General features: G+C 37.4%; 4 protein-coding genes, 1 long non-coding RNA gene and 1 pseudogene across 9 annotated transcripts; 4 read left to right on the top strand and 2 right to left on the bottom strand.

Annotated features, from left to right (window-relative positions):
* The first annotated feature begins 3,559 nt into the window (after nucleotides 1-3,559).
* Nucleotides 3,560-7,275, top strand: LOC147942096 (serine/threonine-protein kinase BRI1-like 2 pseudogene; annotated as a pseudogene). The gene has a single exon (XR_015558966.1). The product of XR_015558966.1 is annotated as a serine/threonine-protein kinase BRI1-like 2 pseudogene (transcript).
* A 6,225-nt stretch (nucleotides 7,276-13,500) lies between these two features.
* LOC104789962 (protein LOW PSII ACCUMULATION 1, chloroplastic) lies at nucleotides 13,501-15,131 on the bottom strand. 3 transcript variants are annotated; one of them, XM_087455647.1, is made up of 3 exons: nucleotides 14,194-15,131; nucleotides 13,858-13,891; nucleotides 13,501-13,711 (listed from the first exon to the last, which is right to left on the bottom strand). In XM_087455647.1, exons 1-2 carry the CDS (start codon nucleotides 14,479-14,481, stop codon nucleotides 13,865-13,867), a joined length of 315 nt encoding a protein of 104 aa, XP_087311773.1. In that variant the 5' UTR covers nucleotides 14,482-15,131; the 3' UTR covers nucleotides 13,501-13,711; nucleotides 13,858-13,864. The 3 variants fall into 3 exon arrangements, with proteins under 3 accessions (XP_087311773.1, XP_010513945.1, XP_010513946.1); XM_010515643.3 differs by having other exon boundaries at nucleotides 13,858-13,908; nucleotides 14,194-14,688; XM_010515644.3 differs by lacking the exon at nucleotides 13,858-13,891 and having other exon boundaries at nucleotides 14,194-14,828.
* LOC104789961 (uncharacterized) lies at nucleotides 14,947-16,281 on the top strand. 2 transcript variants are annotated; one of them, XR_015560222.1, is made up of 2 exons: nucleotides 14,947-15,185; nucleotides 15,844-16,281. It is a non-coding gene; the product is annotated as an uncharacterized LOC104789961 (long non-coding RNA). The 2 variants fall into 2 exon arrangements; XR_015560223.1 differs by having other exon boundaries at nucleotides 15,725-16,281.
* A 705-nt stretch (nucleotides 16,282-16,986) lies between these two features.
* LOC104789960 (zinc finger protein SHOOT GRAVITROPISM 5-like) lies at nucleotides 16,987-19,825 on the bottom strand. The gene is made up of 3 exons (XM_010515637.2): nucleotides 19,241-19,825; nucleotides 18,510-18,912; nucleotides 16,987-17,910 (listed from the first exon to the last, which is right to left on the bottom strand). The coding sequence occupies exons 1-3, from the start codon at nucleotides 19,398-19,400 to the stop codon at nucleotides 17,130-17,132; spliced, it is 1,344 nt and encodes a 447-aa protein (XP_010513939.1). The 5' UTR covers nucleotides 19,401-19,825; the 3' UTR covers nucleotides 16,987-17,129.
* Nucleotides 19,826-22,882: 3,057 nt separating this feature from the next.
* LOC104793828 (uncharacterized) lies at nucleotides 22,883-23,809 on the top strand. Its single transcript, XM_010520253.2, has one exon. It carries the CDS (start codon nucleotides 22,883-22,885, stop codon nucleotides 23,807-23,809), a length of 927 nt encoding a protein of 308 aa, XP_010518555.2.
* Nucleotides 23,810-25,200: 1,391 nt separating this feature from the next.
* LOC104793826 (uncharacterized) lies at nucleotides 25,201-26,999 on the top strand. Its single transcript, XM_087455520.1, has 3 exons — nucleotides 25,201-25,674; nucleotides 25,917-26,459; nucleotides 26,574-26,999. The coding sequence occupies exons 1-3, from the start codon at nucleotides 25,201-25,203 to the stop codon at nucleotides 26,997-26,999; spliced, it is 1,443 nt and encodes a 480-aa protein (XP_087311646.1).
* The last annotated feature ends 534 nt before the right edge of the window (nucleotides 27,000-27,533 follow it).

Below are 27,533 nucleotides of genomic sequence, written 5' to 3'. Positions count from 1 at the left end.
GTTCATAATATAGGAATAATATATATGTAGTATTAATATGATATTTACACGATGATGATGATAGTATGATGATGTTGATATGATGATGGTATGATGATAGTATGATGATGTTGATATGATGATGGTAGGATGATGATGATGATAGTATGATGATGTTGGTATTATGATGATGATGATGATAGTATGATGATGTTGATATGATGATGATAGAATGATGATGATGATAGTATGATGATGATATTGATATTATTAGGTTGATAATGAAAAAATTGATGGGTTAGTGGTTAACTCATAAACCCACTATAAACAAATTCATTTGACTTATGAACTCTTTAATCATCAACATATTTAAATCATCAACTCATTAGGATCAAAATTTTAAATTCATTTTGACACATGTACTCCTCTCTCAAGCCTCCCGTCATAGAACTTTTTAACGTTTTATAAACTTAAATTTGTTTACAAATTAACTAATACTATATTTCAATATATCTTCTCACATCATCACATGCATATTATCTCTATTATTTGCATGTGTTTTCTTTTCTCCTCTTTTAATTTTACATAAGTGATATGAATCTACACTTTAAATTGAGAATAAACAAACAACACTAATCAAAATTGAAAAAACTAGTCTAAACCCTAAAATCGAAAAAAACTGTCTTAATTACATCATTGAATTATCTAATGCACAAGGTAGAGCCTAGTGCGGGCACATCTTTGCCTTTTATTTATATAGATTTAGTTGTTTTTTAACTGTAATTGATGGTGCTGAATATATTCGAGTAATTAGATTTGAACCCATATGTACAAGGTATACATCATTTTCTTTGATTTTTGACATAAGTGCACATCATATAAATTATCATTATGTCTCCATTCTCAAAGATATTATCCAATTATTATCGACCTGAACCTATGATTAAAAACAACAATCATCCTTTAAATAGTTTTTTTTTAATCATTTGAACTTCAAGTCATGCTTGGTTGACCATTGACTTTTACACATTCCAGTTAAAAGAAAAAGAACAAAAAAAGACGTTTCTTCCCTACATTTTATTTTAAATTAACTGCAAGTAAATCTGAGTTGCTTTGGTTAAATTCTCAAAACCTCATTCTCAACTTAATCCGGGCTGAAACGTTCGATACATTGAGCGTAAAATGGTCATATATATTCACTACACAAAGAATTAAGGAACACAACAGCAGCATATGGTCAAAATTAAGTCCAATATAGTACTATTTTCTTTCAAAGTATATATCTCTACACATTGGGAAGTTCTAACGTTAATTTCATGCCTAAGTAAGAAGGTTAGGTGAGAACCACCAACCCTATTGGCTATCACAGTATCTAACTTTTATTATTGCATTTGTTATCAGATCTCAAAGGATGTGCGACGCTACCATGATTTAAAATTATACAATATACGCTAATGATTTGTATACCACCAAGTCGATAGCATGTTTATATTTAATGATTTTTAAAAAACAATTAATATACCATAGTGCATTTTATCATAGGTTGACGTGTAAATGCATCTGTTAATATATAGACTAATATAGGCAATACATGATGTTTTTAAAGGAGTAATTAGTACTTGTGGTCGTGTGTGTATTAAAAAAATTATTAACACAGACATATATATGTCTGTATATATATATATATATGAATATGAATATAGATGTACACGAATAATGTCTTCTTTTAACAATAAAACTTTAATAAAATAAAGCTTTGGAAAATAAATTTTGAGTTGCAACACCTACATAAGCAGAACCCTAAAACCTCTGTTTTCTGCATTCTTTAAAATATATGGTAATTTGCGTTTTTAGATCTTTGAATATCGGTATCACTAGGAGCTTTCAAACGATCCACCAAATAATCTTTAAAAAATTGTTTCTTGTGATTATGTATTTTGAGACTTCATGTTGTCACTTGGCATTGGGATACTATTTGGTTAGATCGATTTGCTCAAATTTTGATCACCTTTATTTATGCATCATGAAGTTTTAAATACAAAATCACAAAAAAAAATATATATATAGTTTTTTTAAAAATAATAATAATTTACTATCCCTATCTTGGAGTGTTTCCCTTTAAAAAAGGCAAAATCTTCCACTTAAGATCTCTTAAACTTATGGTAACCCCAAAATGTATTACATGTAGTAATTGTTTATAAGTAAAAACAATAGTTGATTCTTTCTGGGGACAAGTCAAATCTTTGTAGTAATATATATTAATATATGTACAGATGCACTCACTACTCATACTAAATTGGAATTTAGTCTGAGTTTCTTACTATTTTGTTAGCAAGAGTGGTCAAAATAAACTGACGTTCAAGAGAACAAAATTCGTATATAAAAAAGAGATATATAAGAATTAGTGGTAGTGAAAAGAAGAATTTAATAAAGAAGTGTTTAAACAAATATTGGGGGCAAAGGAATCATAACCTCTCATGCCACTAAACCACGAGCTAATTGATGTTGTTTCTTTTGTGGGCCTTTTCACTATTACTCTCCACTATTTGGTCCTTTTTGTTAATATATTTTTATTAAATAGAATCAATAAACTATATACTCGATAGTCGCCAATAGTGTGAAATATAACACACAATCACACTATTATATTTATAGGTGATGATAAGGTTTGCACTATATTAGTTGTTCTAAGAATAATTATTTCTTACTAGAAACTATTGATCTTAAAGAAATAGTCTCTTGTGTAATTGAATGGTAGCTAGAGTATCACCAATTGAACCACTTAGAAATATGACTTTATTTTTAATGTGTATATGACTAATTATCAATGAACTTAGCAACATAGCCTTTTCTTTCTGTTGGATGAAGTAATCGAAGCTAATCGTTTGCTTTCTTTTGCTTACTTGATAGAAATCTACTCGTAAACTTGGTGGGAGAGGGCAAGCGTAATGATAAAAAGGATGGAGTGTGTGACTTGGAACATGATATAAAGGCTTATCTATGGCATTCAATATGATACTATAAACTAATTAAAATCACATAAAAATGTAGAAAGAAGTGAGCAACATAATGGTTACACCATAAAGTTTGTTATTGTAAATTGTAAAGTCACATTTCTGTTCATTCCCCCACGCCTCTCTGCATCGACCGTGAACATTGGATCAACCAAAGTTTTACAAAATACCATTTCATATGCGATGCATATCATGACTAAATTGGGTCCCAATTACTTTGACCACACACCTCACCATATGAAAATTTAGTACTTCATTCGGTTTGTAATGATTTCTCCCAAACTTCATTTTCCAAACGATTGCAATTCTTTTGTAAAAGGTTATTTTCCAAAAAAAAATCTCCCAAAAATTCAAACTTGATGTGATTATAGGGTAAATTTATAATATTATCATCTTCATTAGTTTTATCAATGTATAACAAACTATGTATATACTTAAACTGATACTAATATAGATTTGTTTTTAAAGCATTTATGAAATTGCAATATTTAGCTAACTTGACAAAGATGTTTAGTCTCTCACTCTCACAATTGATATAATAAACTGACAAGCATCAATACTAAAAATAAAATAAAAACAAAAGCTGCTTTTTCTTTTCTTCACGAAAAGCCCTTTTCCATCTCCTTCCTCTGCTTTAGCATCGCCTCAAAGGAGAAAAAAAACTCTCTTTATCATCTAAATGTTTCAACTTACTTCTCTTCTCTCCTTCTCCATTCAAACTCCAAATACCTCCTCCCTCCAATGACTACTTCACCAATCCGGGTTCGGATCCGGACTCGGATCCATATCTCCTTCATCTTCCTCCTTACTCATTTCTCTCTATCATCTTCATCTTCACTCAAAACCGACTCATTGTCTCTCCTCTCTTTCAAAACAATGATCCAAGATGATCCAAACAGCATCCTCTCAAACTGGACACCTCGTAAATCACCTTGTCAATTCTCCGGCGTCACTTGTCTCGGTGGAAGAGTCTCCGAGATTAACCTCTCCGGTAGTGGTCTCTCCGGAACCGTCTCTTTCAATGCCTTCACCTCTCTTGATTCTCTCTCTGTTCTTAAACTCTCCGAGAACTTTTTCGTTTTAAACTCAACCTCTCTTCTTCTTCTTCCCTTAACCTTAACTCACCTCGAACTCTCTTCCTCCGGTTTAATCGGAATCCTCCCTGAAAACTTCTTCCCCAAATATTCAAATCTTATCTCCATCACTCTCTCTTACAATAACTTCACTGGAAAGTTACCTAATGATGTTTTCTTAGACGGCAAGAAACTTCAAACCCTTGATCTTTCTTACAACAACATAACCGGTTCAATCTCCGGTTTAACCATTCCTCTCTCTTCTTGCGTCTCCTTATCCTATCTCGATTTCTCCGGTAACAGTATCTCCGGCTATATCCCTGACTCACTCATCAACTGCACCGGCCTCAAAAGCTTGAACCTTTCTTACAACAACTTTGATGGGCAGATTCCAAAATCATTCGGTGAGTTAAAACTCTTACAAAGTTTGGATCTTTCTTATAACAAACTCACCGGTTGGATCCCGCCAGAGATCGGAGACACTTGCCGGACATTACAAAACCTCCGTCTCTGTAACAACAACGTCACCGGTGTGATCCCTGAGTCGTTGTCCTCATGTTCTTGGCTACAAAGTCTTGACCTTTCCAACAACAACATCTCCGGTCCGTTTCCGAACACTATCCTCCGAAGCTTCGGCTCTCTTCAGATCTTACTTCTCAGCAACAACTTAATCTCCGGTGAGTTTCCGACTTCGATATCTTCTTGCAAAAGCTTGAGAATCGCTGACTTCAGCTCGAATCGATTCGCCGGCGTGATTCCGCCGGATTTATGTCCCGGAGCAGCTTCATTAGAAGAGCTAAGACTCCCTGATAATCTCGTCACCGGAGAGATTCCTCCGGCGATATCTCAATGCTCGGAGCTTCGAACGATTGATCTCAGTCTCAACTATCTCAACGGTACAATCCCACCGGAGATCGGAAACCTCCAGAAACTCGAGCAGTTCATCGCCTGGTACAACAATCTCGCCGGCAAAATCCCGCCGGCGATCGGAAAACTACAAAACCTTAAAGATTTGATCCTCAACAACAACCAACTCACCGGGGAAATCCCACCGGAGTTTTTCAACTGCAGTAACATCGAGTGGGTCTCATTCACAAGCAACAGGTTAACCGGAGAAGTCCCAAATGATTTCGGAATCCTTTCCCGGTTAGCCGTTCTTCAGCTCGGAAACAACAACTTCACCGGAGAGATCCCAGCGGAGCTAGGGAAATGCACAACTCTGGTTTGGCTTGATCTCAATACAAACCACTTAACCGGAGAAATCCCACCCCGGTTAGGTCGTCAACCCGGTTCAAAAGCTCTTTCCGGTTTACTCTCAGGGAACACAATGGCTTTTGTAAGAAACGTTGGGAACTCATGTAAAGGTGTGGGAGGTTTGGTTGAGTTCTCAGGGATAAGACCAGAGAGGCTTCTTCAGATACCATCTCTTAAGAGCTGTGACTTCACAAGAATGTATTCAGGTCCGATTCTGAGTCTTTTCACAAGGTATCAAACCATTGAGTATCTTGATCTTTCTTACAACCAGCTTCGAGGCAAGATCCCAGATGAGATTGGAGAGATGATCGCTCTTCAAGTTCTTGAGCTTTCTCATAATCAACTCTCCGGCGAGATTCCTTTTACGATTGGTCAGCTCAAGAACCTCGGTGTGTTCGATGCTTCGGATAACCGGTTGCAGGGTCAAATCCCTGAGTCTTTCTCGAATTTGTCTTTCTTGGTGCAGATTGATCTGTCCAATAACGAGTTAACCGGTCCGATTCCTCAGAGAGGTCAGCTTAGCACGCTTCCTGCGAGCCAGTACGCGGATAATCCTGGACTTTGTGGTGTTCCGTTACCGGAATGTAAGAACGGAAACAATCAGCTTCCACCGGGAACAGAGGAAGGGAAACGTGTTAAACACGGAAGCAGGGCAGCTTCTTGGGCGAATAGCATTGTTTTGGGAGTGTTGATCTCCGCTGCGTCTGTTTGTATTTTGATCGTTTGGGCGATAGCGGTTCGTGCGAGGAAGAGAGACGCGGAAGATGCGAAGATGCTTCACAGTTTGCAGGCGGTTAATTCCGCCACAACGTGGAAGATTGAGAAGGAGAAAGAGCCGTTGAGTATTAACGTAGCGACGTTTCAGCGACAGTTGAGGAAGCTTAAGTTCTCGCAGCTTATCGAAGCTACGAATGGATTCTCGGCTGCGAGTATGATCGGACACGGTGGATTCGGTGAGGTTTTCAAGGCGACGCTCAAAGATGGGTCTTCCGTGGCAATCAAGAAACTGATTAGACTTAGTTGTCAAGGAGATAGAGAGTTTATGGCGGAAATGGAAACGCTAGGGAAGATTAAACACCGAAACCTTGTACCACTTTTGGGATACTGTAAGATTGGGGAAGAGAGATTGCTAGTTTACGAGTTTATGCAATATGGTAGCCTCGAGGAAGTGCTTCACGGACCGAGAACAGGCGAAAAGCGGAGGGTTTTGAGTTGGGAAGAGAGGAAGAAGATTGCGAGAGGAGCAGCAAAAGGGCTTTGTTTCTTGCATCACAATTGTATTCCTCATATCATCCACCGTGACATGAAGTCAAGCAACGTGCTTCTCGATCAAGACATGGAAGCTAGAGTTTCTGATTTCGGAATGGCGAGGCTGATCAGCGCGTTAGACACGCATTTGAGTGTGAGTACCTTGGCAGGCACGCCAGGTTACGTACCACCGGAGTATTACCAAAGTTTCAGATGTACAGCAAAAGGCGACGTGTACTCAGTCGGAGTAGTGATGCTCGAGATTTTAAGCGGGAAAAGACCAACGGACAAAGAAGAGTTTGGTGATACTAATTTAGTAGGTTGGTCGAAGATGAAAGCAAGAGAAGGGAAACATATGGAAGTGATTGATGAAGACCTTCTGAGTATGAAAGAGGGTTCTTCAGAGTCTCTGAATGCAAAAGAAGGTTTCGGAGGGGTGATTGTGAAAGAGATGTTAAGGTACTTGGAGGTAGCGTTGCGGTGCGTTGACGACTTCCCATCAAAGAGGCCTAATATGTTACAAGTTGTTGCTTCGTTGAGAGAACTTCGTGGAAGTGAAAATAGTAGTCACAGTCAAAGTAACAGCTCGTAACCATGAAGATCTGTTTTTTTTTTTCTTTGGTTTTTTGTAGTTTGTCTCTCTTTTAGAAAATTGCTGTGAGAATGTATCTGTGGATCAATGATTAAAAAATTTATTCTGTATTAAACCTTTTTTTTATAATTAATATTATATGAAACCTTTTTATAGTATATGGGGATGAACGTCTTATTTCCCCCTTAAAACTATCATATCGTACCAGATCCACCCCGAACTTTCACCTCGTTCTTTATCTCCTTCAAACTTAAGTTCTTCTTCTATTTCCTCTCTTATCGATAGTTCAATTGCTATTTCTCCCCAGATTAAAACTTCTCATCTAATTCTCCATAAATATGGTTTATATGGTTCATGGTTGGTTTAATATTTGGTTAACTAGGAACGAGAGAATCAGCAGAAGCTACGGTGGTTTTGGTAAGAAACGTGTGTTTATTGGTGGGAGATTCCTGATATGAATCATATCATATGACCTATTACTCATATACCATATGCCAAACTAAAACAATAGCCTTAAGCCGGACTATGAGTCATAGTCATATGACTATTCAATCGTACCTTGAGGGGATTTTCCGGTATACCAAAGCCGGACCAATTTGACTAACTTGTGAGTATAAAGAAAAGCCAATACCATCTTTAGGATGTAAGTTGGTAACAATAATAAGTAATACGTATACTTGCATTTGCATATACTACTTAGTTAACACGAAAATATTAATTTGAAGGTCGAACGAGTCCAAGGAGGAATTGAGTTTTGAATATTTTTCCCCCTTTTAAGAGAGAGAAGTGGCGTAAGTACTATATATGGCTTTGGAAGAAACATATACATGTTGGGCTTCATCCACTACTGAAGCTTCGAAATATATATTTGGGCCGTAGAGAAAATCATTAGTGACTCTTTTTCCTTCAGGCCTATAAAGATAAAACTCTCCATAAGGCTTCTCCATTCATAGGCAGAATATATTTTATTATTCGATGGTAACTTCAGACCACAAAAGAGAGTATAACTAAACATCTATGTTATGTTTTCAATGTGATACATCACTAAGAACCTTCGGACACGGCAATGGTACGAAACGAAAACCCATTATATTATTACTTGAACAATGCGCAAAGCTATATGACTATATATGGGTTTATAGATATACCGTACGTATAATCTGTTATTGTATAATGTAAGATCTTCCGTGAAACAGAGAGCAGAGAAACAATAATAATATCACGTGTGACAAGACATATCGACCAGTGGACTGAGGTGGGGTCGTAAATTTTGCAAATTCACAAAAAACTGAGTAAAGGATTTTGCAGGCGCGGGGTATATTTGTCTCTGCACCAAACCCATGCATACTCCTGCAAAATCACGACTCAAATAGTTTTTTTTCTCTTTCCTTCTGTTACATCAAAATATAAATAATTTTGTCTTACTTTACCTTTTTTTTTTTACTGTTAAATGTTTAAAAAAAAAATTATCGTCCTTTTTCTTCAACTTTTTTCTAGAAGAAAAAAAATACAATGATATGATCGGTAATAATATAATATATTTACATATAATTCAAATCCTCGCGAGAATATTTGATGTGTTTTTTCATTTTGTCACAATTCGAATTTTGTTTCTTATAGCTAACAATGCCACACTGCATGTTTCCTTTCCTGTGTCTGACACTTTTCCACACAGCCTTATCTCTTTCTTGTTCGATACAAATTTTTTGATTTTAACGCTTAAATAGACGTAAATTGTTTCCACAATTTCTTTTAAGTAGGACAAAATTTTGTTTTGGAAAATTCAATATATAAGCCTTTCTATTGTTTTGGAAATAAATGGATGTACAGTTGAATTGTCACATCGTATACTACGTACATGTTCATGAGTACTATAGGTTCATAGATCATAATGCCAATAATTTTGTTTAAATCATATTAAAAAAATAAAGAGATTGAATTATTAGAGAAAACAATGGAAAGTGGCTAAATGGAAGATAACAAAGAACAACAAATTGTGTCATGGGCAAACATTATCAAAGTACACGTATTTATTATATACATAAAGGATGTTGAACGATTTCTCAAGATCATTTTAAATATATAGTTGGAAGTATATAAGAAAGGAAAATGCCAAAAATTAATTTACTAAGAGCTAATATAAGAACAAAACTGAAAAAGACAAGAAAATAAAATACCTCAGGTTTCAGTGCAAAACGCAGAAATAGCAAAAGAGGGGCCCATCAATCAATATAAAATATACTAGAGCGAGACTTAATAATATTACTATTATCTTACACATATTTAAGCAAATAAAGACAATCTTCAGCTGCTTCATCAATAATAATTAGTTAAATATAAAAAAAACCTACAAAAATATTCCATGTCTATTTAAGTATTTGTAATAACTAAACCAGACTTTTATTCAACAAAATAGCCATGAAATTTTTCAATTCAGTTCTAATTTAAATAGTTAATCATAGCTGAAAAAAACAAAGATGTCCGGATTTTGCAATATATAATATTATAACACAAGAAATTGGATTTTTTTCCTTATAAAAAACAAACTAATTAAGTTAGAATATGGTAGCAAGTAGGAAACAAAATGAAGAAGACGGAAGTACCCATTGAGTAAAGGTTGTCGACGCATACATCCCATCAAGGAAGTGAAGGGTATTTTTGTCATGGCATAAAAGCTAAGCATATGGTTGTTCCTTTGTGGGAAGTATGAGGCAATCCCATGTGATGAGAGATTTTCATGCTAACCCACTCCCAAATCCACCAACTAAGTACACTATTATTTAAATCCAATAATTATATATTGATGACAAACAAGTAGCGTAGCTTTTCTTTCTCGACATTCTTGACAAGTAGCGTAGCTTTTCTTTCATATTGTTGACAAACAATAAATATATGGCTTTTAAATATAAAAGATTACAAGAGACTATAAATGATTTTGTTTTCTATAAAACTTCGAACTTATGATGTCATTACTAGATGAAAAACGATTTGATTTTTATTTTTTTTCTGGGATATATGTAATATGTATAGTGTGTTAACTTAGTTTTCTCTCATTGTTGTCGTTCGAACTCGTAAGCTTGAAGAATCTCTTCAGTAGATGGCCAACTATTACGCTGGTCAACCTATCGATATAGGGTGGCGCCAATAATTACTTAATAATCTATATAATTAGGGCTCGGCATTCGGGTAACCCGTTCATATTCGGATATTATCTATTCGGGTTCGGGTAAACGGTTTCGAAAAATAGAATCCATTAGGTATTTTTAGATATATGGGTTCAGTTTGGTTTGGATACTATCAGGTTCGGGTCGGTTTGGGTTACAAATTTTAGAACTCGATTAGTACCCGAACTACCGGGTACCCGACAAAATAGAACTAAAATTAATTAAATTAAAATAAATTTAGTTAAATTTAGACTTATGTGACAATATATTTTAGATATTTTGATTATTTTTGATATTTAGGTATAAAATTAAATGAAATATTCAAAATTATAATCATATTTTTGGGGTAATTGCATTATATTAATGATAAATATTATAAATATGTTTATATGTTCGGGTTTAATAGGGTACCCAAACGGGTACCGGGTATTACTCGACCCTAACCCGAACCCAAAAGTATTAGAAAATAGAACCTAATAGAGTTTTATAGGCAAACCGATACCTAACCCAAACTCAGTTTTTTAGAATGGTTTCCGAATTGGGTATTCAGGTACGGTTTTTATGCCTAGGCCTATATATAATCCATAGAAGACGAGTCATATAATTTATTTACATTGTTTATGGACATATAAAACATAAAAGCCGGAATTAACAAAATCAATGGACTAAATCTTTCTGCAAACAAAAATCTTCCATATCACATGCAAATAGAATAAGATAAGAGAAGAAAAAATAATAATATATAAGTGGCTAAAATAGCAAAAGTTCCTTTAGGTTGTGAAAGGCATGAGCATTTGAAAGGTTGGGGGAAGAGAAGCAAAATATGCACATGCTCTTCTTAAAAAATGCCATCCCAAGAGATAAAAAAGCTAAACCTTTTTTGTCTTGCACGTTCCACTGTTCTTCTCTTTTATTTTTTTAAACATTTCCCGAACCAACTATAACATGTATGATCCGGGCAATTATGATTTAGTTCTATTACATTTACTGACGAAAAGAATCGCGTTTAAAGTGCATATTTACTACTATAACATGAATCCCAACATTTTATCCACATTGTTAGACATTATTATTATTATTTTCTGTTTTTCGAAAAAAGAGTTAAACATGGTTAGAAAATTGGGAAAATATTACATACATTGTTTTACGTTCACAGTTCGTGACGTAAACCACCATCAAACATATGCATACATATACTACATGCATGCCTCAGTATTACACACATGTGTTTGGCCATTGGTATAGAGAAAGCCTAATATGCTCTCTCTCTCTCCACCTCTCTTTCTGTGACAAACATAGCTGCAGAATCTGCAAACGTCTCTGCGTGTTGGCACAAATGATGAAAACGAGAGAGAGAAAGAGATAAGAGAGAGAAAGAGAGAAGAGAGAGAGAAATAGTCACTTTCAATGCAATTGAGTGCACATTAAATGCAACGAGAAGCAAAAAAACGCCATGGTTTTCAGTGCCATAGAGTTGAAACGGAGTAACGGGCAGGCATTTGTCACTCTTAGGGTATGAATGGTGACTGCGGTCAGGGCGGCCAAATCCGTCAGCGGTTTAGTCCGCCCCAAAAATAGGGCGGACAGCAGACCACTGCGGACCAAGTCTATTTGTATGTAAAAGCGGTCCGCAGTTGGTCTGCAGCGGTCTTGTTTCTGCTTTATTTAGATCGCACCACTGTAGACTGCGTTTGATGAATGGTAAATAAAAAACGGTCCAGTCCGCAGACAGATTTGTCCGCGTGACCGCTGCAACCATTCACACCCTTATTTTACTTAACCCACTTCTTTAGTTCTCTCGTACAAACATTCATGTCACATTTCTTGTTTATTTTTTCTTCAAGTCCTCACCTCACACTCATTATTATATCCTCCTAATTTTTGCATCGAAATTGGTCCCAAAAGATGTACAAAAACCAAACCCACCTCGGATTTAGATTTTTGTAGTGCTTCTTCAATCTCATACGCAAAAGATCGTCTTTGTTTCTATTTTAGATATTTCTTATTTTGTCATATATATATATGCATAAATGTATGCATCTATATACTTACCAATCAAACTCTTTCTCTTTCATGTATCGACATTCATTTATTATGTGTGTTCATACATCATAGACCTGTCCAATCTACAAATGTTTGGTTTTCATTTATAGGAAAAAAAAACTTCATCTAAAAATGTTTGGCTAGAAAGATGAATAATCACCATAATGTATTAATTAAGAAATCTCAAACGTTTATCAATCGTGTGGCTTGAAACATATGTTATTTTTGTATGTCTTGCAAACCAGAAGTTCTTTATCACCACAGAGTTTTGCGATAATTTTATCTTCTTGGCTTAATTAATGTGGTATTTGGTTTCAATTTTTCTAATATTGAATTAATCACACTTGAATAATACACAACAATTTGATGAATGATGTATTTTTATATGACCACATACAAATGATGTATTTTTTTATTAAACTGTCTCTATTGTTTTAAAGATTAATTAGTTTAATTTTTTAACTTAGAATTTCACGAGCAAAAACTTATATAAAATGTATTATAGACTTGGAGTACTTTGAGTGATGGTGATATGTGTATGTGGATTATTCTACATGCATTTTCTTGTAAATCATTTTTTATTGGTTTTAAAAATGAAGAATACGTGTACAAAAAAATTCTGGACAATAAATGATCGTAGCTAGAAAATTTGCTAAAAGTTGTAATAACAACAAGTAAAATTGGGTCGGACTGTTTTATCATGATTATAGATCAACACTTTTTGTCCGAATCTAACGAAAGATGAAACGATGTTTGTTTATGAACCTCGTTATAAGTGTAACGGTCACGGACCAAAACGACATCATAATAGTACATTTCCCATCACTCCACCATATATTAACTCGTCCCAGGCAATTATAGCTTACCCACTTTGTATTATTAATTTGCATGAAATATTTTTCAGACCTTATACCATTCATTAGATTTTGAGAATATGTTACATAGATTGGTTTGGTCTTGACGACCAAAAAAAAAAAAAGATTCGTTTGATCCGTATACCTTAGGGCATCTACAATGGAAGGATATATTTTTGGGTTGTAAAATTTTTTAATTAATATAATTTGTATTTTTGGTTGAATAAGAACTTTGGGTATTGTAATTAAAATGTACCCCTTCAATGGTGGGTTCTAATATTGAATCTCTAAATTTGATTTTTTTTTTTTAAATAAATAAATTAAAGTACAATATGAAATTATTGCATATACCATGTTTCATCAAATCCATATAGAGAAACAACAACAAACAAAACCAAAATCTCACACTTCACTTATGAACTGTGTTGATGATAGATACAAAACCTTAAGCGTCTGAGTTGTCTTCATCATTCTTCAAACCATCTCTGATCTGCACATACAGAATTAGAAGAAATCATCGTTAATTATGAATTAAAACAGCAACACCAATGAAAACCATGACCCATCTCTGATCTGCTGGAAGGTATTCTCGTTAATTATGTACACCACATAGTCAAAGTGGTGTTACACACTTACATCTATATCACTTGTTGGAAGATAAAGCCCTGTCCTGTATGACCCAAAAACCTCAACCCGCAACAGAGAGAATAAGCAAAGATTAGAGATTGCAGTTGTTGAAATCAAACAATGCTCAAAGAGAGATTGAAGTTTCAAAAGAAGAGTATCAACATAATGTATCAACAAACTGTATTGTCTAAACTTAGGTTATTCCTCAACATAAAGTAACTAACTTTCATTAAATTTAAGGTATACCCATATCACAAAATCATACAAGTTCAAGAGCCATAGAACACACAAAAGCGACTGAAACGTAGGCACCCTAAGAACACACAATTCGAATTTAGAACGTACCCGTCCTCTCTTAAAAAGATCAAGACCAGTATTGACGCACGACTCAGCAGTGAGATCATCTGTCGGAGAATTTGGAGATGGAGGCGAAGACGACGGAGAAGAGGAGGCGAAAACAAGGAGATGGGAATCCCAATTCCGGCGAGAATAAAAAAGGGTAGAGTCTCCTGGAGTTAGCCATGGTCTTCGTTTCTTCACTCTCGAGTAAGGGTTCGAGACGCGGGGTAGTAAATGACGGTTTAGCGACGGCGTACTCTTCTTCTTCGACAACGACGCCGCCGCCACCACCATCGGGGTCTAGTGAGAAGAAATCAATCGGCGATGGTGAATAGCTCATGTAATTCCGATTCCGATTTGGGATCGCAGAGTAACCCTAATTAAATTTGGGGATTTGGAGCTTCAAGGTTTTGGAGTTGTATCTCCATTGATTGGCCTCCGCCGATTCAATCCGACGCTTCGCATCCATATCCACCCAATCTCCATCAAAATAAGTGACACGTAGGGGCTCTTATTTCAAATGTGAGTCTACTAAATAAGAGGGTTTCTTATATTTTTTTCTTTTATCTGAATTATTTTTTTCCTTCTACTGTGTTAAAACCTCCCATTAGGGAAGGCCTTAGGTCATCTCCAATCAATGTATCTTACAAATTTCTTATAAGTTTGCTAATAATAAAACAGAATAAAAATAATGCTAACAGCTTAATTTTACTAAGCATTAATCGTTATATAAGATGTTTAAGTTTCATTTGGAAACTCATGTGTGTCAACTTTTGATTGGTTGGGAGAAAAAAATATATATCTTTTTTTCCTTCTCTCTGTCGTCTCTCTCGTCCTCTCTCTTTCGTCTGTCTTTTTTTTTTTGTTAAATTAATTGTGACCTCAAAGAAAAAATTTAAAACAGAGGATAGTCTCTCTTTCGTCTCTCAGATTGATCGATGGCAAAAGCTTTGGAGAAGAAGCGAAGAATTGAGAGGTGAAATAATCGAAAAAGCTGGGTAATGATTTCTTTGATTTCACTTCTAGATCGACATGAATTAGAGTTTTATGTGAGAAGAAATTAGGGTTCTATAAATTGGAATTGATGCTAGCGAAATTATGATGATAGTTGTTTGGGAATTTGAAATTGATCTGTTTGTTTGAATACTTTGCATTGAATACTTTGTTTGATGATAAGAAACCTTGTTTTTGATTTAGAATAAGAATCTGATTCTTTTGTAAGTGTTTGATGAATGTTAATATATGTGTGTGTTGATGTGAAATCAGTACTTAATTGTGGTCTCCTCCGTTCTTGTGTATATCCTTTACCAGGTTGGTTCAGGCTCAAGTTGATCAGACCAAAGACAATCTTGTTTCTGACATACTGATTGATTATTTTGGTTCTCACTTGTTGTCGAAGTCTGAGATTGTTAGGTTGGCTAGTCTTTTTGTTTCCGTTGAAAGTATGAACAATACTTGATTGCAGCAGAACAATACTTGATGCTTGAAAGTATGTTAATATAATCCCTCTCTCATTTTTTCCATTTGATTGCAACAGAACAATACTTGATGCTAAAAAGTGTTTTTTGTATCGTTCTTGGTCTTGAGAGGTAAGGTACAATTTTCTCAAAATGTTTGGCCTTTTTTGAGATTAGTCAATTTTTCCTTGAGCAACAGGTCAAGGCCTATCCAAGTATAAAACATATGCAAGATCACCCTACTGAAACAGCTAAGAACTTTATGATTGATGGGCATTGCGGTTCTGTTTCTTTCCTCTGTTTTTGGTTGTGTTTGAGACATCAAATCTACATGATGTGAATAGGCTCAATTCTCCCAAGTGAGGCCAGTTGCAATGCCGCCATCTGTTGGTTCCTGCATGCCAATGTATCCTCGGGTGGTCCTGGTATTGGACAACAAATGTTCTATGGTCAGGCCCCTCCTAACATGATTCCTTCCCAAGTAATTCACAATGTTTGCTCTACTTTAAGTAGCTGTGTTCAATTTTGCGCAAAGATATTTGGTTTATGGGTCTTTAAAGTAATGTAGTGGTCACAGCTCACCATATATGTAGCTACTCGTCCATAAACTAATGAAGATCTTTGATGCTGCGGGGAATTCATTTGAGCTCTCTATGATTGCATTGGTTCTTATGTGAAGAACAAGAAAAATCAGAATCAGGCAAACAAATCTCTTTTAATCAAGAACAAAAAATTTTAATTAAGAACTCCAAATTTAACAACCTTCAATGGACCCATGAAATAATAAAGTTTCTTAATAAGTTCTTAATTTCATTTTTTTTCTAAAATTAAGAATAAAATATGTTTTAACAAACTTTGGTCAAAACCTTTGATGGCAATGCCCTTACAATGTTTGAATTTTTAAAATTAAAATATGTCATCATATGTTTAACGAAAACATTGTAGAAAAAAAAAAAAGATACCAAAAAAATGAATATTCTTTAATCATTCAATAGCAATTATGTGATTCGCAGCGATAACAAATCAACATTTTTTTGAGAATGCTTCTCTATTAATATATAAAGGATGATACCAAATTTTATTTTTAAAGTTTACAATTTATAGTCTAATGTAGCGGGAGTGACATTAACAATTAATATAAACTGCAATATTTTATCAAGAATGTAACAGTAACATGTAACGGTTTATGAAATAGTGACGACATCCTGTAAATTTCTTTGAAGGATTGAGGATTGGTGCTTCTATTTTTGAACAATTTAACCACGGAATTGTAGATATCAATCTAGAATAATAGAGTCATGAGCACTCATAGACTAGGTACTACTGTTGGACCTAAGATAAATTCGACTGAAAAATTCACATATTATATATGGTACGTACGTAGTTGAAAAAAAAATAATACAACCGTGTAGTTAATACACAAAAATATTTTTTTGAAAAAGTAAAAATTTAATTTAAAATGATCTTTGTACTTTTGTGATGTACTTAAAATCCATTTTCAAAGTCTCCGTCGGTATTGGCTGACGACATGAAACTGACCACAAGAGATGTCTCGTCAGTCGCAGCCGCCGGAACCGCAACTGCTTGAAACTGTCCTTTACAAGTTTGACAAGTGATTTGCATGATCGTTGAGCTTATTTTCTTCATTGATTGTTCCTTTAAAAACTTAGCTCTCTCAAGCTCAGCTTGTGCTTTTTGCCTAATCTTCTTAGCATTCGCGAACTCGTTTTCAGCTATCTCTCGTTGCCTCTTCGCTTCTCTTTTTGCTTCCTCCGCATAATCTTTCTCCTTCATCGCTATCTTCATGATTTGCTCGCTTGCCATTATCTCTTTTATACGATCAAAGTTATTGTAATGTTGATATGATGATGATGATGGTGCAATGGAGAGGTTTAAGTTTGTAGCATCATGATTATGATTATGATGATGAGATGGTTCTTTAACTTTTTGTTGTCGGTTTTCTTGATGATTAGGGTTTTGATTCGACGATAATGGAAGAAGCTGAAGTTCGAGGTTGAGATTTTTTGATGAGTGAGTGAGAACTGAAGGTGAGATTCTCTGATGAATTGGACGGCCTTCTAGAGGTATAGGAGTCGCAACAGCAATTGCACTGCCGTAATTGGTTTCACTAGACGGAGTACTGATGGTTGAAGCGGTTCTAGAGGAGCAGGCCGGGACTGGTACTGCGGTTTGTGGCGGTAGAGGCTGTTCACGGTGAACTCTCCGTACGGAACAGTTATCTTGATGCTCAATAAAACTCTCCACCCTAAAAGCAGAAAAGAAACTTATATATCAATTTAAAATTTTCATTTGGTTATAAAGTGACAAATTTAATAATTTTATATTAAGGTTTTCTGTTTAAACCTCGTTTATGAAATAATAACGTTGGAGTTGGACTATATATATTGTTAATATGAGTTTAGGTCCAATAATATCCTTAAAACATAGTATAATATTTCTTTATAGACTGGGGTCAATGTCATAATCTAGGTAATTAACTTTCTTTTTATGTCACAAAAACCAAACAAAATAGTCAAGAAAAATATGTATTAGAAAACTCTGATGCATACACATCAATACACAGAATTAATAAAAATCATGAGGGATAGTCAAATCAAATAGTACTATAACTATCAATCTTGGTTTTGTGTCGCTAGAGCAATTTTCTATTTTTGACTCTTTTATATGATCTTCTAAATATACATAACAAACAGAGCCAAATTAATTGTATATTGAGCAATTTTGCATCTTTCTTGAATTCATATTAACGATAACTGATTTAAAAAAGGGGGTCCATAATAAATTAAAATAGTTGGAATTTTTCTAATTAAAAACCAAATTATAGTGAGGAACAAGAAACTATACCTGGAGAAGACGCGACCACAGTCACAAGAATGTCCTCTAGTGCCACAAGTTTTGAGATGAGCTTTGTAATCTGATTGAACAGCATAACCTTTAGAGCATCTCTCACAAACCCATTGCTTATGGTTACTGTGTTTTCTTCTGAAATGTTTTTTGATACCAACAAGATCTCCGAGAGCATGGCAAGGATCATGGTGAAGGCAAGTTGGTTCAGGGCAAACATAAACTCGTTTCTTCACCTCTATGTTGTTGTCTCTTTTAAGAAGCTTCCATGGAACTTTGTGACGTCTTCTATGCATCTGGAGATTCTGGTCTCTTTGAAACCCTTGGTTACAGATCTCACATATGTATCTGTCTGATTCAAGAAGAGTTCTTGGAGATAAAGACACAACTTCTGCATCTGGATCTGAAGAGCAAACAAGGCATACTCCATCAAAACACATATCTTCGGTTTCAAGAAAATTTTATAAAGCTGAGTTTTTCAAATGAGGTTTAAGTATAAAAAGAAAGAAACATATTAATACCCAAAAACTTGAACTGGTATTATTAAGAACAAAAAAAATTGAAACTTCAAAATCAAACCTATAAAAAAACATGTCTTTTGATTAAACATTTTTTTTCCTTTCGAAAGTGTGGTTTTAAATGGAGTTTTAGAGAAAACCAAAAATAAAAACAAGAAAATAAAAAAGAAGATTGGACATTACATTTTCAGTAGTGGGGGGATTTATTATTACCTGGTGTACCTGCAGGTCTTCTTTTCCTCTTCTGAGTGGATGTGTTTGTGGTGGTGACCCCATTTTCTGAAGAAGAGAGGAAAGGATCAGAAGAAGAAGAAGAAACCACACAACATGTGTTTGTGTTCTTGTTGGACAACATCACTTGATCTGTTCTCATCAATAACTCTACTTTTCTTGATCTCTCTCTTTTTTGACTTTATTGTATTTGGATACTAGAGATTGATTTGATGAAACAACAAGACCCAAAGACCCCCAAAAAAAAAAAAGAAGTAGAAAATTTAAAGATAGTGGGAGGCTCAGCTTTACAAAGATGATGAAGGGTAATAAAGAGAGATATAGATATAGGGAGAGAAAAAGTTCTTTTAAGCTTTCTGCAACAAAGGCTTTTCAAACTTTTTCTTAGACTCTTCAAAGTTCTCTTATGTTATTATGATGAAAGCTTTTTAATTGCTTGGGCCTCTCTCTCTCTAGCTCTCTCTTTGCTGTTTTGACTCTTATCAGCCTATTTCTCTCTCATACACTTGAGAGCTGAGAGCAAGTAAGGGGTGTTTGATGTTTATAGTGCTTCTGTTTATAAAGCTCAATGCACTGTGCCATCATTGCATATAATATATACATACACTCTTGTAGCTAGCTAAAGAGAGAGAGAGAAAGAGGGGTGAGGTACTTTTTTTATTAGATTTAAAATTAGAATTTTCTTTTTGTTATTTTGTTTTTATATTTTAGACTTTGTTTCTTAGAGTATGTTGGATATATGGATTTTTGGCTTGGACCCATATCTTGTCCTGATTGATGAATTTGTCTGATTTTCTTGAACCTTCATACACTATTTTAAAAATAATTTCGATTTTTTTTGTTTTGTTTTATATATGTTAATGATTATCTACAAGAGGTTTCTCTAAAAAAAATGAGAAAAAAATGAGATCAGACGTCCACATGTAGGGCTTATTTTCATTGATAAACTAGGTCTTTGGGTGGAGTTTATCTCCATTGGCTGACCTAAATTCGAATTTTGGATATGTTTTACAAAATATGAGAGAACTAATTAAATAATAGTTAAGGATATTAACATACTTGTTAACTTTTTTGACTGTCACTCTCAACTCCTATAAGTAGTGTGATTATACATCACTAAATACATCTTGCGTTCCATTATTGTTAAAGCAATCCAATAATATATAGACAATCTCCGAAAATTTGTCATTGTTAACTATATATGAATGTTACGTCATCATGTTTCCAGGGGTTGGTCCACATACATGTTAAGATTCTTTTCGAATTACACTTGGAAACAAAGGAGAGGAAAAAAGGTATATGGTTCTTGTGAATAATCCAAGGATAAAATTGCACAATTGCATTAAATACCAAATTCTGTAAGTTTAAATAATGCAGACAAACTATTATTTCTTTTCTATTTGGCTTATATAATGGACGTGCTAGTGCCCATACAGTTAAGGGAAAACAAAAAGACAGATAAATCAAAATACATGCGTAAAAGAAAAGAAAAAAATCAAGCCAAGAGTAAAATGTGAAAAGTATTATTAGAAAACCCTACATTGATAATTTCATATTCTATCCCGATTTAAGAAACGAAATAAAACAAACCAAAACCGATCCCGCGCGCACGTGATTTTATGTCTTACTCACGTGACCTTTTTCCCCGTCCACTCTCTACTGTCGATTCCTTTTAGGCTTTTGGCTTTCTTCTGAGTCATTCCTTAGGATAACTAAGACTAAGAATAAGTAATTTACGATCAATAGGCGATCAAGGATTTAATATATAGTTTTTCTGTTGTTGTGTAGAACTCATATGAAAACTGCCAAAATTAATAATTATTGTGATCTAGAATTTCTCAATCATATTTAGATACATTTTTCTAGAAATTAGACAACAATTGGAATTAAACTAAGAGACTTTAAACATAATATGACGATTGATGTGTAGTCAAATCCTTTTTTTTTTTTTTTTTTTTCTGTTTCAATTGTAATGTTTATATGTATTCCTTAGCTTCATCGCGCTAGTAGTTTAATATTTTCCTTATAGTCGAATAATAATTTAAATTTTCGGATAAAAGAAACAAAAGATACCTCATAATGTGTATTTTGTCAGTTGTCTAAAATTGGTTTCAAATAGACCGAAAGGAAAAATAAAACAAAAACGAAACGAGAACATATGATCTAGTTACGGTGACAGCTTTTGTATAAAGGGAAAGAAATGAGATCGTGTTTGTAATAATTTCCTAAGATGAGATTACTCTCCCGACTCTTGCTTTTTATCGACTACCATTGATTATTCCTATACTAAGTACATATATAAGGCATATGATATTTATTTCGTAACTAAGAAACTAGAAATCTGTAGTATGTATATAAAATTTCAGAAGTTAAGTTAAGAGAAGGAATAAAATAAGGAAGATACTGAATGTGAGTAGGAGAACTGAGTTGGAAAGAGAGATCAAGTCACATGCTCCAAATTTACAAAGCAAAGAAATGCCATCATCTCCCCCAACTCCTCCCCATTTGATTCTCTTTATCTTTTCTTTTTTCTATCTTCATATTTTAAATATTTTTTTCTCATAAATTAACATATGAAAATAGATTAGCTATTTGAAAATAAGAACATTCCCAATACATCATTACTCACTTTTATTCAGATATATTTTGGTGTCATACCTTCTCTTAGGGGTGGATTTCACCCCAACAATAGGCCTAGCCTAGAAAAGGCCCAAAAGAATTAATAGGCCGAACAAGGTATTTTGGTCTTTTCGGATGACAAACCGACACAGTAACCTATAAATAATGAATGTACGGCGTACGGCGAGAGGACACGAAAAACGGAGAGGAAATTCGTACAAGAGAACATGTTCTCGCAGTATCGACTTGACGAGCTCACAGTTCGTCAATTGTTTCCTTTTCGTCATTTTATAGCTCGTCGTTACCAATTGTAGCCCGACTTTTTCATAAATAAAAGAGAACTTCGACCATTTAAACACCGAACTAAAAATTTTTAATTGGACCGATTTGGACATCAACAATTTGGCGCACCAGGTAGGGGGAACCAAGTCGAAATTCTCTCTGAAAGTTTGAAGAACGGACCTACAACAGCTACACGAGATGACCATAACCACCAAAGAAGGCAGCAAGGACGCCAGATCATCAAGGGGAACAACAACCCCGACAGCGGATTAAGTGGAACAAGCAGTCCTTCCAACCCCGGACGCTCCAAGAAAGGCTGCCACAGCAGAGAGTCCAGGAACGTTCGTCATCGCAAGCAACCTAGCGAGTCCGACAACCACGGAGCCGACTTCAAACCCAGCGCAACTCACCCTGCTCACCAGCCAGCCCATCTCCAACATAGATGAGCTATTCCGCGGGATTTTAGCACACCTCGACCAGCAGAAACAGCGAACCAATACTCGATTGGATGCACTAACCGCAGCACAGGTCGGATCCCAGGAAGAAATCAACCATCTCCAGACCGTCCGACAAGGTTCAACGAATTTCTTCTCAGCAGGAATGATGCCAAGGCAAGATGCGAGAACTGGCGGGCTCGAGCGTGATCCCAACTCGCGCATCGATGAGCAGAGCGACAACGCTAAGGATGCCGAGCCGAAGCAAATTAGGGAGTAGATGCAAGAGATGGAAGCGATATTTCATAAAGCAACGAGTAGAGCGCCAGGGGTAGATCTCATGCTCAAAGCGACTCAATGGACCCCATTCTCTAGAAGACTCGCAACCATACCGGTGAAACGGGCGGTCAAGCCAAGGCTGGGTACCTACGACGGGGCGGCAGACCCACGAGACTTTCTGCTCACTTTCGGGGTAGTTCTCGGTCCCTTGCAGTTCACCCCGGCAGAATACGATGCTGGAGCATGCCAAGTTTTCGCCGAACACTTGACCGGAGCAGCTTTGAGTTGGTTTCCGCGACTTCCGTCTGGATCGATTGATAGTGTCAAGGATCTGGTAACCGAATTTTTAAAGCAGTTCTCCGTTCTAATGGAAAACAAGAACTCCCATGCCGATCTGTACGCACTAACGCAAGGGCGAAACGAATCACTTCGATCCTTCATCAGTCGCTTTAAAGAGGTCGTCGTTAGCGTTTTGATTTCTGACGCTGCACCTATCGTTGCACACAAAAACGCGCTGTGGTACGAATCTCAGTTTAACGAGGAGATGTTCTTGACTCATGTAGAAACCATAGCCGACGCGCTACTACGAGCCGCGAAACACATAGAAGTCAAAGAAGAAAAGGTGGTCAACGCTAAGAAGCACGCCGCAGAAACAAGCATCACGGCCATGCCACCAACAGTCACAGCTCCAAAGGTCGAGCATGTTGAGCCACGCCAGCATTTCTCCCGAAACCCAGACCGAACTCGTCGAACCTTCGCGATTGGTGAAAATAAGTACATCAGGAAGGAAGGTGAGAATAACACAACTCAATACTGCGATTTCCATCAAAGTACCACACACTCAACTGAGGAGTGTCGTTACTTCCAAACAATCCTGATGGAGCGATACAAAAAGAGAGCAATAGTAGTCGAGTCTGACAGAAGCAAGACACCCTGATCCAGAAAGAGCGATACCAAACAAGCTGAGAATATCGCCCGCAAGTTTGTAAAAGACTGAAAGACAATCGCTGACCAAAGTGAGGACGAGATAGAAATCCCAGATGACGTCAATCACGAAAAACGGCCACGCCTAGATCATCAGCCCGACCACCGTCCCCAAGTAATAAGACGGATAAACGTGATCATGGGCGGGCTAGCAGGGTGCAACGACTTGGTCATGTCAATAAGAGACTATACCAAGAAAACCGAAATTAAGAAATCATGGCCATCAAAGATCGGTTCCGAAAACACGTCGATAGCCTTCGACGACAGCGATCTGGAGGGTTTAGATCTCCCACATAACGACCCCCTGGTCGTCGAATTTCTGATCGGTGAAAGCGAAGTAACAAGAATCCTGATCGACACCAGGAGTTCGGTCAACGTGATCTTCAGGAACATCCTGGCACAAATGGAGATCAGGGAAGGTGATATCAAGCCCGAATGCCACTCCTTAACCGGTTTCGACGAAGATCATATTATGTCTATCCACACCATCGACCTGCCAATCTTCATCGGGGGCATGGCGAGGTATTCCCTATTCGCCTTCATCGACAAGCCAACTATTTATAATGTCATCCTCGGAACCCTTTGGCTTCACAAGATGAGGGCAGTCCCGTCGACATACCATCAGTGCGTCAAATTTCCAACCTCGAAGGGCGTATACACGTTGCGCTGCAACCAATAGAGCGTAAGGACCTGCTTCCTGATCGAACACAAGATGCGCACAGCAAAGAAGTTATAGCAATCAGAGTAGCAGGTCAGCGACGACAGCTCGTAGCCAACCGATGGAAAGCCGACTCCGATCCAACAGGGCGTCACCACAAGAGAAGAAGTAAGCCTCGACGACACTGACAAGAAACAATGTGTGAAGATAGGAATGGAAATAACTCCGAGCATGCGAAACGAGCTGATCTTTTTTCTCAAAACAAACATCTCGATCCGACCGTTACAACTCACGAGCTCAACACCGATCCAACACACAAGCCAGTCAAACAGAAACGACACTAGCTAGGCCCCGAAATGTCGCAAGCAGTAGACGACAAAGTTGACAAACTCCTCGGCGCCGAATCCCTTTTAGAAGTCAAATACCCCGAATGGCGAGTCTGTGTGGATTTTACCGACCTTAACAAAGCCTGCCCAAAGCCACGGATCGACCCGCTTGTCGAAGCAACCACAGGAAATGAAATTCTGACCTTTATGGACGCCTTCTTAGGATAAAACAAAATCCTGATGCATAAAGACGACCAGGAAATGACATCGTTCATCACCGATAGGGGTACGTATTGTTAAAAGGTCATGCCCTTCGGTTTAAAGAATACGGGAGCAACTTACCAACGATTAGTTAATAAAATGTTCGCTGAGCAGTTCGGCAGAACCATAGACAACATGCTCGTCAAGTCACAACAAGCCAGCGATCACATAACCCATCTCCGGCAATGCTTCAACACTCTGAATAAGTACGAAATGAAGTTAAACCTAGCCAAATGCACTTTCGCAGTCAAATCAGGGGAGTTCTTGGGATACCTAGTAACTCGGCGAGGCATTGAAGCGAATCCGAAGCACGTCAAGGCGATCATTGACCTACCTTCGCCAAAAAGTGCCAGAGAGGTTCAGCGACTAACCGGACGGATCGCCGCCCTATATCGCTTTATATCAATGTTGACGGATAAATGCTTGCCCTTCTACCAGCTCCTCAAAACCAAAGGGAAATTCGAGTGGAATGAGGCCTGCCACGACGCGTTCGGTAAACTGAAGAATCATTTGTCAAGACCCTCAGTGCTTGCAAAACCAGAGCTTGGCAAAGTTCTATTCCTTTCCATCACGGTTTCCGCATAAGCGGTCAGTGCGGTGCTCGTCAAAGATGACCGTGGAGAGCAACGACCTATTTTCTATGTAAGCAAGTCCCTCGACGAGGCCGAGAACCGTTACCCAACAGTCGAAAAGGTCACCCTGGCACTTGTCACCTCGATCTATATTTCCAGTCACACACTATCGACGTCCTATCTAACCAGCCGTTACGGTCTATATTTCACAGTCCGAACCAATCCGGACGACTAACAAAATAGGCAATCGAGCTCAGCGAATATGATTTCGAGTTCCGCACCCGCCCAGCCGCCAAGTCTCAAGTATTGGCCGACTTCTTAATCGAACTACCTTTGGAAGGTGCCGAGCCAACATCCTCCGATCCGACAGATGGACTGTGGACTCTGCATGTCGACGGAGCATCTTCTCATTTAGGGTCCGGCGTAGGAATTCGATTAACATCTCCAACCGGGGAGATTTTAGAACTGTCCTTTCACCTCCGGTTCCAGGCAACTCATAATGTCGCCGAGTGCGAAGCACTCATTGCCGGACTCAGGCTCGCCAACGGAATGAAAATCAAACGGGTACGAGCCTTCTGCGACTCTCAACTTGTCGCTAATCAATTCAGTGGCGAGTACAATACTAAAACCGAACCAATGGCCGCCTACCTCGACGTCTTCAGGGTCTTATCCAAACGTTTCGACGAGTTTGAACTTGTAAAAATCCCTTCAGGGGACAACGCTCAGGCCGATGCCTTAGCAGCGCTCGCTTCAACGTCAGTCCCTGACCTTCGACGAATTATCCTGGTAGAAAGCATCGACACGCCAAGCATAGAAGGAACTCGAGCAGACACCTGTCTTGCCCTTCACAAGCCCAAAGAAATCAGAACAACCTGGCGAACGGCAACTTCGGTATAGCAGTTCAACCCTCCTTCAGATAATGACAAAACAGACTGGCGGGTCGAGATTCACGCATATGTCGCCGATGGTGACGTACCAACGGATAAATGGTTGAAGCGAAGATTAAAAGCAAAGGCTGTCCACTACACCCTAATGAAAGAACATCTGCTACGATGGACCGCATCAGGTGCCCTGCTGTTATGTCTACATGGCGACGATTTGAAACGAGTAATGATGGAAACTCACGAGGGCGCTGGCGGGAACCACTCTGGAGGACGAGCCTTAGCATTACGAATCAAGAAGCAGGGTCACTACTGGCCAACAATGATATCCGACTGCGAGCAGTTCATCGCCAAGTGTGAGAAGTGCCAACGTCATGCTCGAATCATCCACCAGCCAACTGAACTGCTACGAGCCGGCATAGTTCCATACCCCTTTATGCGTTAGGCAATGGATATTATCGGTCCGCTACCCGCATTGAGATAGAAGCGCTACATCCTTGTTCTCACCGATTATTTCACAAAGTGGGTCGAAGCCGAGTCCTACACTATGATCAAGGCCAAGGACGTGAAGATGTTTGTCTGGAAATTCATATCTGCCGACATGGGTTGCCATACGAGATAGTTACCGATAACGGCTCGCAGTTCATCTCCCTCTAGTTTGAAGACTTTTGTGCTATGTGGAGAATCAAGCTACGGAAATCAACGCCGCGATACCCCCAAGCGAACGGGCAAGCAGAAGTGACGAATAAAACAATACTCGACAGCCTGAAAAAAAAAATGGATGCCAAGAAGGGCGCATGGACCGACGAGCCCGACGGAGTGCCCTGGTACTACCGGACGACCCCACGACAAGCCACGAACGAGACCCCCTTTTCTGTGGCCTATGGGATGGAAGTAATGGCACCAGCTGAGGTCGGCAGTACAAGCCTTCGCCGAACAATGCTCGTCCAAGACGCAACACTCAACAGCTAGATGATCC

The sequence above is a fragment of the Camelina sativa genome, chromosome 6 (genome assembly GCF_030686135.1).
Source record: "Camelina sativa cultivar CO46 ecotype springtype chromosome 6, ASM3068613v1".
NCBI classification, from domain to species: domain Eukaryota; kingdom Viridiplantae; phylum Streptophyta; class Magnoliopsida; order Brassicales; family Brassicaceae; genus Camelina; species Camelina sativa.
Note: the sequence above shows the minus strand (reverse complement) of the source record. Positions and strands in the feature narration are given on the sequence as shown.

Coding starts and splice junctions, on each gene's coding strand:
- LOC104793828 (XM_010520253.2), top strand. CDS start 22,883: ATGGAAGCGATATTTCATAAAGCAACGAGTAGAGCGCCAGGGGTAGAT.
- LOC104789962 (XM_010515643.3), bottom strand. CDS start 14,481: ATGGTGGTGGCGGCGGCGTCGTTGTCGAAGAAGAAGAGTACGCCGTCG. Junction 13,909..14,193: donor ATCTTTTTAAGAGAGGACGG/GTACGTTCTAAA, acceptor TTGCGGGTTGAG/GTTTTTGGGTCATACAGGAC. Junction 13,712..13,857: donor TTCCAACAAGTGATATAGAT/GTAAGTGTGTAA, acceptor CTGTATGTGCAG/ATCAGAGATGGTTTGAAGAA.
- LOC104789960 (XM_010515637.2), bottom strand. CDS start 19,400: ATGAGAACAGATCAAGTGATGTTGTCCAACAAGAACACAAACACATGT. Junction 18,913..19,240: donor AAGACCTGCAGGTACACCAG/GTAATAATAAAT, acceptor TTTGCTCTTCAG/ATCCAGATGCAGAAGTTGTG. Junction 17,911..18,509: donor TGTGGTCGCGTCTTCTCCAG/GTATAGTTTCTT, acceptor TTCTGCTTTTAG/GGTGGAGAGTTTTATTGAGC.
- LOC104793826 (XM_087455520.1), top strand. CDS start 25,201: ATGTTCGCTGAGCAGTTCGGCAGAACCATAGACAACATGCTCGTCAAG. Junction 25,675..25,916: donor TTCTATTCCTTTCCATCACG/GTTTCCGCATAA, acceptor CTAACAAAATAG/GCAATCGAGCTCAGCGAATA. Junction 26,460..26,573: donor ACCTTCGACGAATTATCCTG/GTAGAAAGCATC, acceptor TCGGTATAGCAG/TTCAACCCTCCTTCAGATAA.